At 35.9% G+C, this 13,632-nt stretch overlaps 1 protein-coding gene across 5 annotated transcripts in view; it reads right to left on the bottom strand.

Annotated features, from left to right (window-relative positions):
* The window catches only part of LOC117341332 (pleckstrin homology-like domain family B member 1), a 167,594-nt gene that overhangs the window by 47,980 nt on the left and 105,982 nt on the right, over positions 1 to 13,632 (bottom strand). For all 5 annotated transcript variants that reach the window (XM_033903188.1, XM_033903189.1, XM_033903190.1 and 2 more), the window contains 5 exons: positions 6,770 to 6,895; positions 5,926 to 6,063; positions 3,250 to 3,261; positions 1,050 to 1,241; positions 285 to 377 (listed from right to left, as the gene is read on the bottom strand). In XM_033903188.1, coding sequence (XP_033759079.1) covers positions 285 to 377; positions 1,050 to 1,241; positions 3,250 to 3,261; positions 5,926 to 6,063; positions 6,770 to 6,895 — 561 coding nt within the window. The remainder of the gene's footprint in view (positions 1 to 284; positions 378 to 1,049; positions 1,242 to 3,249; positions 3,262 to 5,925; positions 6,064 to 6,769; positions 6,896 to 13,632) is intronic.

The following is a 13,632-nucleotide window of genomic DNA, read 5'->3' as shown; positions in this document are numbered from 1 at the left end:
AGGATATAACAGACTTACCTCCCTTGATCTGTACTTGTACAGAATATTACAAACTTACCTCCCTTGATTTGTACTGTACAGAATATTAGACTTATCTCCCTTGATTTGTACTGTACAGAATATTACATTTACCTCCCTTGATCTGTACTTTACAGAATATTAGACTTATCTCCCTTGATCTGTACTGTACAGAATATTACAGACTTACCTCCCTTGATCTGTACTGTACAGAATATTAGACTTACCTCCCTTGATCTGTACTGTACAGAATATTACAGACTTACCTCCCTTGTCCTGTACTTTTCCAAAAGTTCATTTTGACCTTTCATCAGTTTACGTTGTATCTGTTCCTTTTCCTCCTCAAACTTTGCCTCAGACTGAAAACAAAAATGTGAAACTTCATTAATTAAAGGGTAATCGAGTATGGACACATTTCAGTTCGGGTTTCTGATAGTTTCATTTACAATGAACACCAAGACAACAGGCTTTGTAAATTATACTTTTAAATATTTCATTTGAGTTTTTGCATAAAATATTTCTTTAGTTTTGTTTATTGGAAGAGAACTATTTGTATCATAGGGACTTGATGAGGATTGTGTTTATTTAAATTGGACTAATTAAGAAAAATTCTGTCCCAGGCCTATTACCAAATTGTCCCAACCCTATTGTTGAATTGTCCAAGTCTATTGTTCAATTGGTATACAGTAGAATTATCCCAGCCCTATAGTTGAATTATTCCAGCCTATTGTTGAATTTCCCTATCCTATAGTTAAATTTCCCCAGTCTATTGTTGAATTTTCCTATCCTATAGTTAAATTTCCCCAGTCTATTGTTGAATTTTCCTAGCCTATTGTTAAATTCCCCAGTCTATTGTTGAATTTCCCTATCCTATAGTTAAATTTCCCCAGTCTATTGTTGAATTTTCCTAGCCTATTGTTAAATTCCCCAGTCTATTGTTGAATTTCCCTATCCTATATTTAAATTTCCCCAGTCTATTGTTGAATTTTCCTAGCCCTATAGTTGAAATATCCAGGTCTCTTAATCAATACCTCCAGCTGCTGAAATTCCAGGTCCTCAAACAGACGTCTCTGGTTGTCTAGGACTTCCTGTTCCCGTTGGAAGCGATCCAGGTAGGACTCCTCCTCTTCTTTCCGACATGTTTCTAGGATCTGCTCCGTGTCGTAGTGGTGACGCTCCAGTTCTAAAAGTTTCTCACGCTCACCATGCATACGATTCTCCTCCTAAAAATAGCGTCAAGGGAGGTAATTCATATTTCAGATTGATAGTCACACCACAGCATGATGGTAGATATAAATTGTAATTCTATATTCTATAAATAGATAAACTTCTAAAGCATTTTGTGATACATGAATATGTAGTAACAACTAAACTAAATATAATTCACTATTTCTAAAAAATAGAACAGGGGAGGTAATTCATTTCTCAGCTTTATAGACATACAAAAGGAAGATGGGGTTTATCAAATGTAATCCCAAAATCTATATTAAAGCATGATGTGCCATTTACAACTGAAACTAAAACTCTCCTTGATTCAGTACATGATAAACACTGGACAGTGTCAGGGGAGGTAATTACAACTTAAAAAAAAAAAAATGGTAGTTTCATGAAAATATTATAAACATGTAAGACCCTTGAGTAAGAGGTTATATACTGCCCCTGTAATAACTCCCTCAGTAAGAGGTTATATACTGGCCCCTGTAATAACTCCCTCAGTAAGAGGTTATGCATTTGCAGTAATATTATTATGAAAAAAATGATCAGACAAGTTTATATCGACAAGACTACGATAAACAGACATGCTGCTAACAAGGGAGATAAATCTAATATACTCATCTCAGAAGTTTAATTCAAGACCAGTGGTTACAGCTTCGAAAATGTTATATATCTGAACACTTAAATTTGTTAATGTATTCCCAACAAAATCACGACAGACTACAGTAAATATCGATCATGCTAATACACAGAATGTCATACCTATACAGTATATACAGACACTGGCCTACACATGTACACTGGCCACAAATCTACCAGGCTCGTTAAGTTATACAATTAATTTGACGATATCTTATACATTCTCTCAGTAACTCTATACATTCCAAAAATATTCCACAAAAATTCCACCTACATCATCCTCAAACATTCCACAAAATTTCCACATTCACTCCACAAACATTCCTCAAACATTCTACAAATCTTCCACAAACATTCCACAAATGAATATTACACCAATATTACACATACATTCCACCTAAAAATATTCATTCTAAGTCATGATGTCCAAACAGTCATTATTACAAATGTAAATATTCAATAATTGCACCAATTTATGTTAATATAAATGCAATGTATACAGACATTGGAATCAAAGAAAGTGGATGTTTGGAAAATGACGACATCTTAAGCTGAGATTGTGGCAGTTTGGGAATTGATTGACATTAAAAGCTGAGGCTGTGGAAGTTTGGAAATTGACATTGTAAGCTGATATTGTGGATGTTCGGAAATTGACATCATAAGCTGAGACCGTGAATGTTCGGAGCTTGATTGACATCAGGAGTATGTTTATTCCATCAGTCGGCTGTGTTTTCGATACTTAAGGTCTACTTAAATGTTTGTAAGCTGTTTGGATAAGGAAGATAATTTGTAAATAATAAAGGCAGGAAAGGTTTGTGCCTTTAAGTCCAGGTGTGCTCAGCATACTTGTGAAAGGTTTTGTGATGAAGAGGTTTATCAAAAGAAATATTTCTTTCAAAATCTATCCATAAAATTACCCAAGTAACCAATAAAAACAATGAAACATAAAATTATTCAACACTAAAATAAAAAAGTTTCAACTCAAGAAAGAAAACAAAATACAACTCAAATTGGAAAAAGTAAAGTATGTGCAGATATAGTTTGTTAGGGATGCTGGAAGATGCACATTTCCACCGTGACCCCTGGTGATCCATTAATGGAATGCCCCATCCTCTGTATTGGAACAGTCTACTCTGGAGTGTAGGGATCAGTGTCACATTCTACAACTACTATATAGTACACACGGAATAGACTTGCACAAGTTAATCATCTAATGGAAATATCCATGCAGATATGTTTTAAATATATATCTTCTTTGTAATTAACTGGATTATATTAATGAAGATACATTTATTTGGCTTAATAATTGATAATTTGACAGATTTGCTGAACTTGTACAAGTCTATACATCCAGATTACACAAAAGTGTGAATTTACCTGTACTCTCATCTGTAGGAAATAAAGGTAAACAGGGACTAGCTCAGGTGTTTATGTTACAGGTGTAAAATACCCTTACAGGTGTTTATGTTACAGGTATAAAATACCCTCACAGGTGTTTATATTACAGGTGTAAAATACCCTCACAGGTGTTTATATTACAGGTGTAAAATGCCCTCACAGGTGTTTATGTTACAGGTGTGAAATACCCTTACAGGTGTGTATATTACAGGTTTAAAATACCCTCACAGGTATTTATGTTACAGGTATAAAATACCCTCACAGGTGTTTACGTTAAAGGTGTAAAATACCCTCACAGGTGTTTATGTTACAGGTGTAAAATACCCTCACAGGTGTTAACATTACAGGTGTAAAATACCCTCACAGGTGTTTAAGTTACAGGTATAAAAAACCCTCACAGGTGTTTATGTTACAGGTATAAAATACCATCACAGGTGTTTACATTACAGGTGTAAAATACCCTCACAGGTGTTTATATTACAGGTATAAAATACCCTCACAGGTGTTTATGTTACAGGTATAAAATACCTCACAGGTGTTTATATTACAGGTATAAAATACCCTCACAGGTGTTTATGTTACAGGTATAAAATACCCTCACAGGTGTTTATGTTACAGGTATAAAATACCCTCACAAGTGTTTATATTACAGGTGTAAAATACCCTCACAGGTGTTTATGTTACAGGTATAAAATACCCTCACAAGTGTTTATGTTACAGGTGTAAAATACCCTCACAGGTGTTTATATTACAGGTGTAAAATACCCTCACAGGTGTTTATGTTACAGGTATAAAATACCCTCACAAGTGTTTATGTTACAGGTGTAAAATACCCTCACAGGTGTTTACGTTACATGTGTAAAATACCCTCACAGGTGTTTATGTTACAGGTGTAAAATACCCTCACAGGTGTTTATATTACAGGTGTAAAATACCCTCACAGGTGTTTATATTACAGGTATAAAATACCCTCACAGGTGTTTATGTTACAGGTATAAAATACCCTCACAAGTGTTTATATTACAGGTGTAAAATACCCTCACAGGTGTTTATATTACAGGTGTAAAATACCCTCACAGGTGTTTATGTTACAGGTATAAAATACCCTCAGAGGTGTTTATGTAACAAGTGTAAAATACCCTCACAGGTGTTTATGTTACAGGTGTAAAATATCCTCACAGGTGTTTATGTTACAGGTATAAAATACCCTCACATGTGTTTTGTTACAGGTATAAAATACCCTCACAGGTGTTTATATTACAGGTATAAAATACCCTCACAGGTGTTTATGTTACAGATATAAAATACTCTCACACGTGTTTTGTTACAGGTGTAAAATACCCTCACAGGTGTTTATATTACAGGTATAAAATACCCTCACAGGTGTTTATGTTACAGGTATAAAATACCCTCACAGGTGTTTATATTACAGGTATAAAATACCCTCACAGGTGTTTATATTACAGGTAGAAAATACCCTCACACGTGTTTTGTTACAGGTATAAAATACCCTCACAGGTGTTTTGTTACAGGTGGACGGGTGGGGATGGGCGGGGGACGGGTGGGGACAGGTGGGGATGGGTGGTGATGGATGGGGGACGGGTTGGGAGGGGCGGGGGATGGGTGGGGATTTGTGGGGACGGGTGGTGATCGGCGGGGGATGGGTGGTGATGTGCAGGGGACGGATGGGGACGGGTGGTGATGGACGGGGGCGGGTGGGGACGGGTGGGGACAGATGGGGATGGGTGGGGACAGGTGGGGGATGGGTGGGGACGGGCGGGGGACAGATGGGGACGGGTGGTGATGGGCAGGGGTGGGTGGGGACGGGTGGGGACAGATGGGGGATGGGTGGGGACGGGCGGGGGACAGATGGGGACGGGTGGTGATGGGCGGGGACGGGTGGGGACAGATGGGGATGGGTGGGGACAGGTGGGGGATGGGTGGGGACGGGCGGGGGACAGATGGGGACGGGTGGTGATGGGCGGGGACGGGTGGGGACAGATGGGGACGGGTGGGGGACAGGTGGGGGATGGGCGGGGACTTGTGGGGACGGGTGGGGGACAGGTGGGTATACTAGGAATCTATCATACTATGTATTGTACAAACAACTGAATCACACAGTTTATACCCAAGAAAATGTCTAGCAGTTAGAAATGAAATTATACAAATAAAATCATGTTCATATTCAAAACAAATAAATGAATGATAATTTAATCTGTACATGACAGCAGACCTCAATAGCTGATGTATAAAGAACTATTTACTGTCATGCACATCTGTCTGCCAGAGAACCATTCCGTTAGTCTGATAGTAGGAGGACATTTGATGTACTCGTTAATCTGGTCAACTTTCTCCTTAAAACATCGTTAACCAATATTTCTCTAGTGCTGATCCAAACATTCTAACCTCCATGTCAAGCAAAAGTGCATCTTTTAATTTCTCAAAAATGCAGCAATTTAACAAAAAAAATAAAATAAAAACATTCAAAGTATACCACAGTATTACTTGTCTTTACAATAATGGTCATATATCTGAAGGTAAAAGTAAAATTTTGAGAATTGTATTAACCCTAGTCATTGGATAGCTGTGCTAGCTCACCACAAAGGGAGAGCACTCTAGTTTACTTTTGTGTTTGTGAGAAGTACAGGAGCTTACCTTTTCGCGGTCCTGTGTGGCCAGCTCAATGAGTTCAGCCTGTCGTTGTTTGAGGAGGTTGATTCGGTCCTGGTCTGACTGTAGTTCATCCATCTCGGTCTGGTGTTCACCCTCCAACAGAGCACGCTCCATCTCCAACTGTAACCGTGGCAACCACCACAAATAAAACCATGACAACACACAAAATCATTACACAAAACACAATATATCCTGACATCACCAGAAACCTCTGAATCACAACTCCTGAAACTATCTATGACAGGGAAACCTAGCTATGAACTACTGTAAAGGTTGTTGTTTTTAGGCTTAAAATATTTTTTTTTATCAAAAGTTTGAAGGAAAGAAAGACATTTATCATAGAAATTCTGGAACAATCTCTTTCTCTATTTATTTTCAAGGTACATTTTTAATTCTGTTCTGGAAAATAGTGTAAATTACGTATACAAGCCCTTCAGCAGAGCACTCCTTCCTATAAAATGACCACACCTCTCTACAAACTGACTTCTCCTCCCTATAAACTGACCACTCCTCTATAAAATGACCACTCCTCTCTATAAACTGACCACTCCTCCCTATAAACTGACCACTCCTCTATAAACTGACCACTCCTCACTATAAAATGACCACTCCTCTCTATATACTGATCATGACCACTCCTCTCTATATACTGACCACTCCTCTCTATAAGCTGACCACTCCTCCATATCATAAACTGACCACTCCTCTCTATAAACTGACCACTCCTCTCTATAAACTAGCCACTCCTCTCTATAAACTGACCACTCCTCTCTATAAACTGACCACTTCTCCCTATAAGCTGACCACTCCTCTCTATAAACTGTACCTCTCTGATGGCCTCATTTTCCTGGTTTTCTATCTCCACAATCTGCTGTTTGAGGTCAGTGATTCTTTTAAGCAGTTCTGATTTTGTCTTCTTCAGGTTTTCTAGTTGTTGGTGAGCGTCACCATCCTGAAACAAATTACAAAATATGTAGAAAACTTATCTATATAGAGGGATTACATAGCAGTAAATGTTACATAAAAACGACAACAACATATGATATATATAAACCATTACAGGAAATGATATATATAAACCATTACAGGAAATGATATATATAAACCATTACAGGAAATGATATATATATAAACCATTACAGGAAATGATATGTATAAACCATTACAGGAAATGATATATATATAAACCATTACAGGAAATGATATGTATAAACCATTACAGGAAATGATATATATATAAACCATTACAGGAAATGATATGTATAAACCATTACAGGAAATGATATATATATAAACCATTACAGGAAATGATATGTATAAACCATTACAGGAAATGATATATATATAAACCATTACAGGAAATGATATGTATAAACCATTACAGGAAATGATATATATATAAACCATTACAGGAAATGATATGTATAAACCATTACAGGAAATGATATATATATAAACCATTACAGGAAATGATATAAAAAACTGTTGATGATGTCCACTGAGTGTCCATTATAAACATTGTAATTTTAGCCATGGGGAACAGTTAACATTAAAAGGTCTGTCCAGTATTGAATGTCTTATCTTAGCTTAATTGAATATACAAGATAACAAATTAAAGCTGTAGGAAATACAAACAGTATTTTAACTAGCTTATAGGTATGGCATGTATAGTTGTTATAAATGACAAAGCTTAACAGGCGAACATTATAGATTACATACGACACCATGCAATACTATAATGGCTTGGAAAGTTGTGTCAGTCATAATAACTATATATATGTAGTAGGAGTTGAAAAGTGCACAGCTATAGACCAGGGTTCGAACCCGGACCTCTGAACACTAGCCAGACATCCTACCAACTGAGCTACCTGAATGCTACAAGTTTTAGATCAATGATCAATCAAAACAAAACTTGATGATGGATTGCAATCGTATCAGATATATGTGTATCAATACATCATTTATGGTCATCTGATTGGCTGTACGAACTGATTACATTAATTACCTCCCTTTACTAAACATTGCCGAAATAAAAACATGTCCATTTACCATCTCAAAATGACTTGACAAATATAAATATTTGCAGCATTGAAATTCTTCTTTATCAAAATTTATAACTCACATTTACTGTCATGTTTTTAAGTGTTAAAGTGATGTAATGATAATATGATAAGTGTTCTCTGTTCATATTAAATTAAGTCAGTATATTTTATGTTTGTATGTACATCCTATATAATATTAAAGTGATGTAATGATAATATGATAAGTGTTCTCTGTTCATAGTCCGTATATTTTATGTTTGTACGTACATCCTGTATAATATTAAAGTGATGTAATGATAATATGATAAGTGTTCTCTGTTCATAGTCAGTATATTTTATGTTTGTACGTACATCCTGTATATATATCAACAAGTGATGACTGAAAATGGCTTTTTTTCTTTGGAAACATTTTGCATTTTGGACCAAATGTTCACACTGAGTATGGCATCAACTTTACAAAGTACAATATACCAAGATAAAAATCTTATTTTTACTGATTATCTTAATATCATTCTTGAGAAAGTAGAAAGTTATGATATACAGGTCACACGCACAGTATTAACTGGGTGGAAGATTGATTCAAATGCTGGATACGAGGATGAAGATGGCACATATATACATAGAAGGAAGCTAGGAGAAGACAGATTAGTAAAAGGACGAAGAAGGATGGAAGATATCGATGATAAACACCATTTTACCTGTATATAAATGTATATGGTCTGTCTTAAATTAATACAGGTATATACTACTCACCATACTGGCGACTGACAAGGGCGTTAAACTCCACGGTCAATTTAATCCAAGGATGTACAATTTGTTACATAACCAGAATGTATAATGATCATAATTTGATTTCTTTAAATGTTAACACAGGTAAAAATATCCAACAGAAAATAACTTGATGCTTCAGCGATTCCAAGAAAAACAACTTCCTTGAAAGTGTTGGTAGACTGCACAAATATGTCAACTAAAACATCAAGTGACTTTAACTTAAGATCTCTGCATTTTGACACAAAACTTTCAGGAGTTTAACTTTTCACAGTCATATACAACTGGTATATTCTAGGTATTCAGTTTGTAATACACGACTCTACATTAGCAGGTAAATATAGTCCATAAACTCAATGTTACAAAAATAAAACCACCAGTCAGTTCATGTAAATAAGTTGTAGGTTTAATTCGTTGTAGTCACATATACATGTGTTTACCTGACAGGTATACGAGCCAGGTATTAGGTAGAAATAGCCGTATACTTTACACAGGTACTGGGTCAAGTACTTTAAGAATTCCAGTGATATTATACACATGTGGTGTCAGAAGGTCTTAATCATATAAAACGATACTGACGGCCAGAAATCCACACTATTCCAAAATATCTCTTCTATTATACACGAATATTACGTTGAATGTGTGTATAATATCGGCCAGAAATCCACACTATTCCAAACTATATATTCTATTATAATTTCTAAATGAATCTTACTGTTGAATGTGTTTATAATTAACTGTATATAATATATTATTTTACAGAAAAATCTACAAGATGTAATCATATTATGATATTAAAGGTACTATAATATCTAGCTAGTATCTACAGTACAGAAATTAATATATACCATTATTATATATGTAGCTACAAATCTAGGGGACAGGGAGTTTGTATTCAAATCGGTGAATTTTCAGAATTTCTTTGAATGATGAGCAAAGTTGAATGTCTCATTGTACATAGCTGTCTTACTAATCTTATAGATAACTGAACCCTTTGATCTTCAGACAAAAGGATCACAGGTAAAAAATTTAAAGGTGTGTTAAAGATATCAGTGATTTTTTGTGAATTCTGTGTGTAGTCACCTTATCATTACACCATGTAGAACCAGGCACTAGATAGCTAGCTATCACCTGTTCAGTTTGCCTTTAAATTAACTGAATATATGACTTCATGGAAAACAGGATATATGATGTATAACTTCTACAGAAATAAATACTTGTCTCTGTGTAAACTGCTCCTTGTATGGACCAGCCCCTGTCTTAATTGACCCCTGTCCACACCGACCACTGTCATCGTTTCTGACTTGCCAATGTCTTCGAATATCAATAAGGGAGACTGCATATGGTCATGTTTTTATTGAAGAAGATTACATTTATAGACATTTAGACAAAATAACCTTAAATCTCTTTCTACTGAACTGGTTGTTGTATACAGGGTTCACATTAGAAATATTTGTCACTGTTTGAGGGTTTACATTAGAAATGATATCTGTTACTGTATAGAGGGTTCACATTAGAAATATCTGTCACTGTATAGAGGGTTCACATTAGAAGTGATATTTGTCAATGTACAATAGATTTCACATTAGAAATGATATTTGGCAGTTATATATCACAAATAGAATATTTAACGGACAATGACAGCAATTTTAGTGTAAATATGGATGAATATTACTTCAGTGGCTCTGGCTACATACAATACCACTCGAGCCAAACATATCATCATTGATAACATTCTCCAATGACCCATTATATAATTCCAATGACAAACAAGCAACCAGAGAAACATAACAGAGCTAGATTATCAAAAACAAACCTGGCGCGGGTGGGAGGGTTCGTTGGACATGTTAATCTGCTAAATGTCTCTTGGAGCCACTGTCCTGTCCGTTATAATCCGAGGAAAACTCACAGCCACATCGTACATCCTTACAGTCACAATTTAATCCTAGTGTATGTAGTAAAAATCTCAAGTGTCCATTGTCAAGTTAAGTTAAGTTGGTATTTCCTGCGCTGCGATGAGTACAAATTTAAACTTTCTTGTCCTATTCACTTTGCAGTTAAATATATAGAGACAACATCAGACATCTCCGTGTCAAACAGATATGTAAAGGACAAGGCTTTAATAAGCTACAAACCACGGAAATTGTGATAAAGATACTCATAACAGATAGGGTTTGTTTTTCTTGCCCTGAAGCCCCTAACCCATACAATGGGACAGTCAGGATCAAGGTATGGTTGGGTTGACTTTAGGAATTTAGGGTACAAGGTAAATGACATACAAGATCAGGTGTGTCGGAGATATAGGGACACCTAGAATGACGACTATAGGTGATATCGGGTGTGGTGGCGAATTCATTTCCAAAATATTTCTAGTGTTGTTTTGTTATATTCAATGTCTAGTGTATAATTTGATATATTCAATGTGTAGTGTATATTTTCTCATTTTAAATATGTTTATTCTATATATACATATATAGCTAGTTATTAAGTTATAAAGTTTGACAATCATATTAATTCAAAAACTTCAATTCAAAGAAATCCAAAGTACAGTCAAGTCTTTCTAAAGGCAGTTTATGGAACTGAGCAAAATGTGTCTTAAATTTACACAAAGGTGTCTTAACACATGTGTCTAATAACACAGAGGTGTCTTAACACAGAGATGTCTTAATACAGAGGTGTCTTAACACAGAGGTGTCTTAACACAGAAGTGTCTTAATACAGAGGTCTCTTAACACAGGTGCCTTAATACAGAGATGTCTTAACATTGAGGTGTCTTAATACAGAGATGTCTTAACATTGAGGTGTCTTAACATAGAGGTGTCTTAACACGAAGGTGTCTTAATACAGAGATGTCACTACTACAGACTGTGCTTTTTCTCACTGGTTTGGGATGGAGCCTTTTTGTCTCATTTTGGGAAGAAAATTGGTGAATTGGGAAAGACTTTTTCAGGAGCTAACTGCAAATTTTGAGAATTTGGCTTTAAAATGAAATTATTCCAATTGGGAATGGGGCCCATTATAAATATATAATTAACGGCCCCAAAAAGCCCTCAGAAAATGCCCTGACAGAGGTGTTTTAACACAGAGCTGTCTTAAACACAGAGGTGTCTTAACACAGAGCCGTCTTAAACACAGAGGTGTCTTAACACAGAGCTGTCTTAACACAGAGGTGTCTTAAGAGGTGTAAACAGAGGTGTAAACAGAGGTATAAACATAGATGTCTTAACAGGTGTAAACAGAGGTGTCTTAACACAGGTGTCTTAACATGTGTAAATAGAGGTGGCGCTAACACAAGGGTGTCTTATAATACTAACTAAAGGTGTCTTAACTCTTTCCGTACTCACGACGACTACAGACGTCACAAAAATGTGCTCTTGTATCCTTCATGACGACTACACACGTCACAATTAACATGCCTTCCATCCTTTGTGACGACTCAAATCGTCGTAAAACATCGCGAAAGATGTTGATATTACTTGCTGGTTTAGCATAGTCATACGAAGGAATTGACACGGAAATGATGTTTTTAAGAAATAAAAAGCAATGTAAATATTGTATTGATGGTATATTTTACGTACCAGAAGCATAATTCATTCGTTAAGATTGTCTATTTCAAAGAATTCCGCCGGTTCATGCCGAGCTGTTTACATAGCTACAAAATGGCGGCCTCAAATTTACTTTCGTTTTCTGCGAGATTGTTGAGGTGTTAAACACAATAAAACAATTAAAAACGATAATATATATATAATTGAGTAACGTTTATCATCAAAATAAGTAAGAAATACGTAAAATATTTTTACACACCGAAAAAACGATGTTTTGGCTGCGTGATTTCTTGCACATGTGTGACACATGTGCCGATTAACATGTCATTTCCCGCGATTCTGCCTGGTGATTTCGCCGTATTTTAAAGGAAAAATTGGGTAAAAGAGTTTCCGTACTCAGTACTTGTTCCATATGATAAACTTCATTTAATATTAAGCATTATACAACAGTAAAAGATCAGTAAAAGATCGTTTTATCGACGTCTGATGTGATAGCCATATGCTCCAATACACAAAGGACCTACCCAGCATTCACTTCCGGTAGCGGCCGCGAAATTTGAATGAGTACGTAAAGAGTTAAGAGATGTTCTAATACAAAGGTGCCTTAACACAGAGGTTTAGTGTCTTAATACTGATTAAAGGTGTCTTATCTAGAGATGTCCTAACACAGATGAGTCTTAACATATCTGATGCTTAAATATCAAATAATTTCAATTAGGAATGGGGCCCATTAATGGCCCTAAAAGGCCCCAGAAAAGTCCTGAGATCTCACTTGAAAGTAGGTGAAGGTCATTTATTTGAACCAATTCAACTTGCAATCTGTAGACATATATCCCAATTTATCCTGCAACTGCCACCGCATTGTCGGAATACACCCACCGTATATATTTTTTGCTGTATACGGCAGTGACGGAAAACAGCTGTATTTTGGAATCATAGCGCGTGCGTCAGTTCGACTGACCTACTTCAAAGTGAAACTACGTTTAAAAGGCGAACATATTTCTGTCGTTTTTGACACCATTTCACTTCAAAATGATTATTTCTGATGATTATTTTTAGGTCTGTTACAGGCTAAAAAGAATACATGGTCAGTGTCTTCAAATATAAGCTGTATTTTTGGCTCGGGACAGAAAGACAAAAGTGGCGAGCCTTTCTTTCTTTACCCTCGTCAAAATACAGCTTATATTTTAAGACACTGACCATGTATTCTCTATATATGCTACAGAACAAATATCATGACACTGGACCTTTTGGTTATCATTAGAAGAAGTCATGTAAATGGAAACGTTGATGCCAGATGCTATAAATAGTGATACTGGGTGCCGCTCATAGGA

Source organism: Pecten maximus, chromosome 13 (assembly GCF_902652985.1).
Source record: "Pecten maximus chromosome 13, xPecMax1.1, whole genome shotgun sequence".
Classification (NCBI taxonomy): Eukaryota; Metazoa; Mollusca; class Bivalvia; order Pectinida; family Pectinidae; genus Pecten; species Pecten maximus.
The sequence above is the reverse complement of the archived record's forward strand: the minus strand, read 5'-3'. Positions and strand labels throughout refer to the sequence as shown.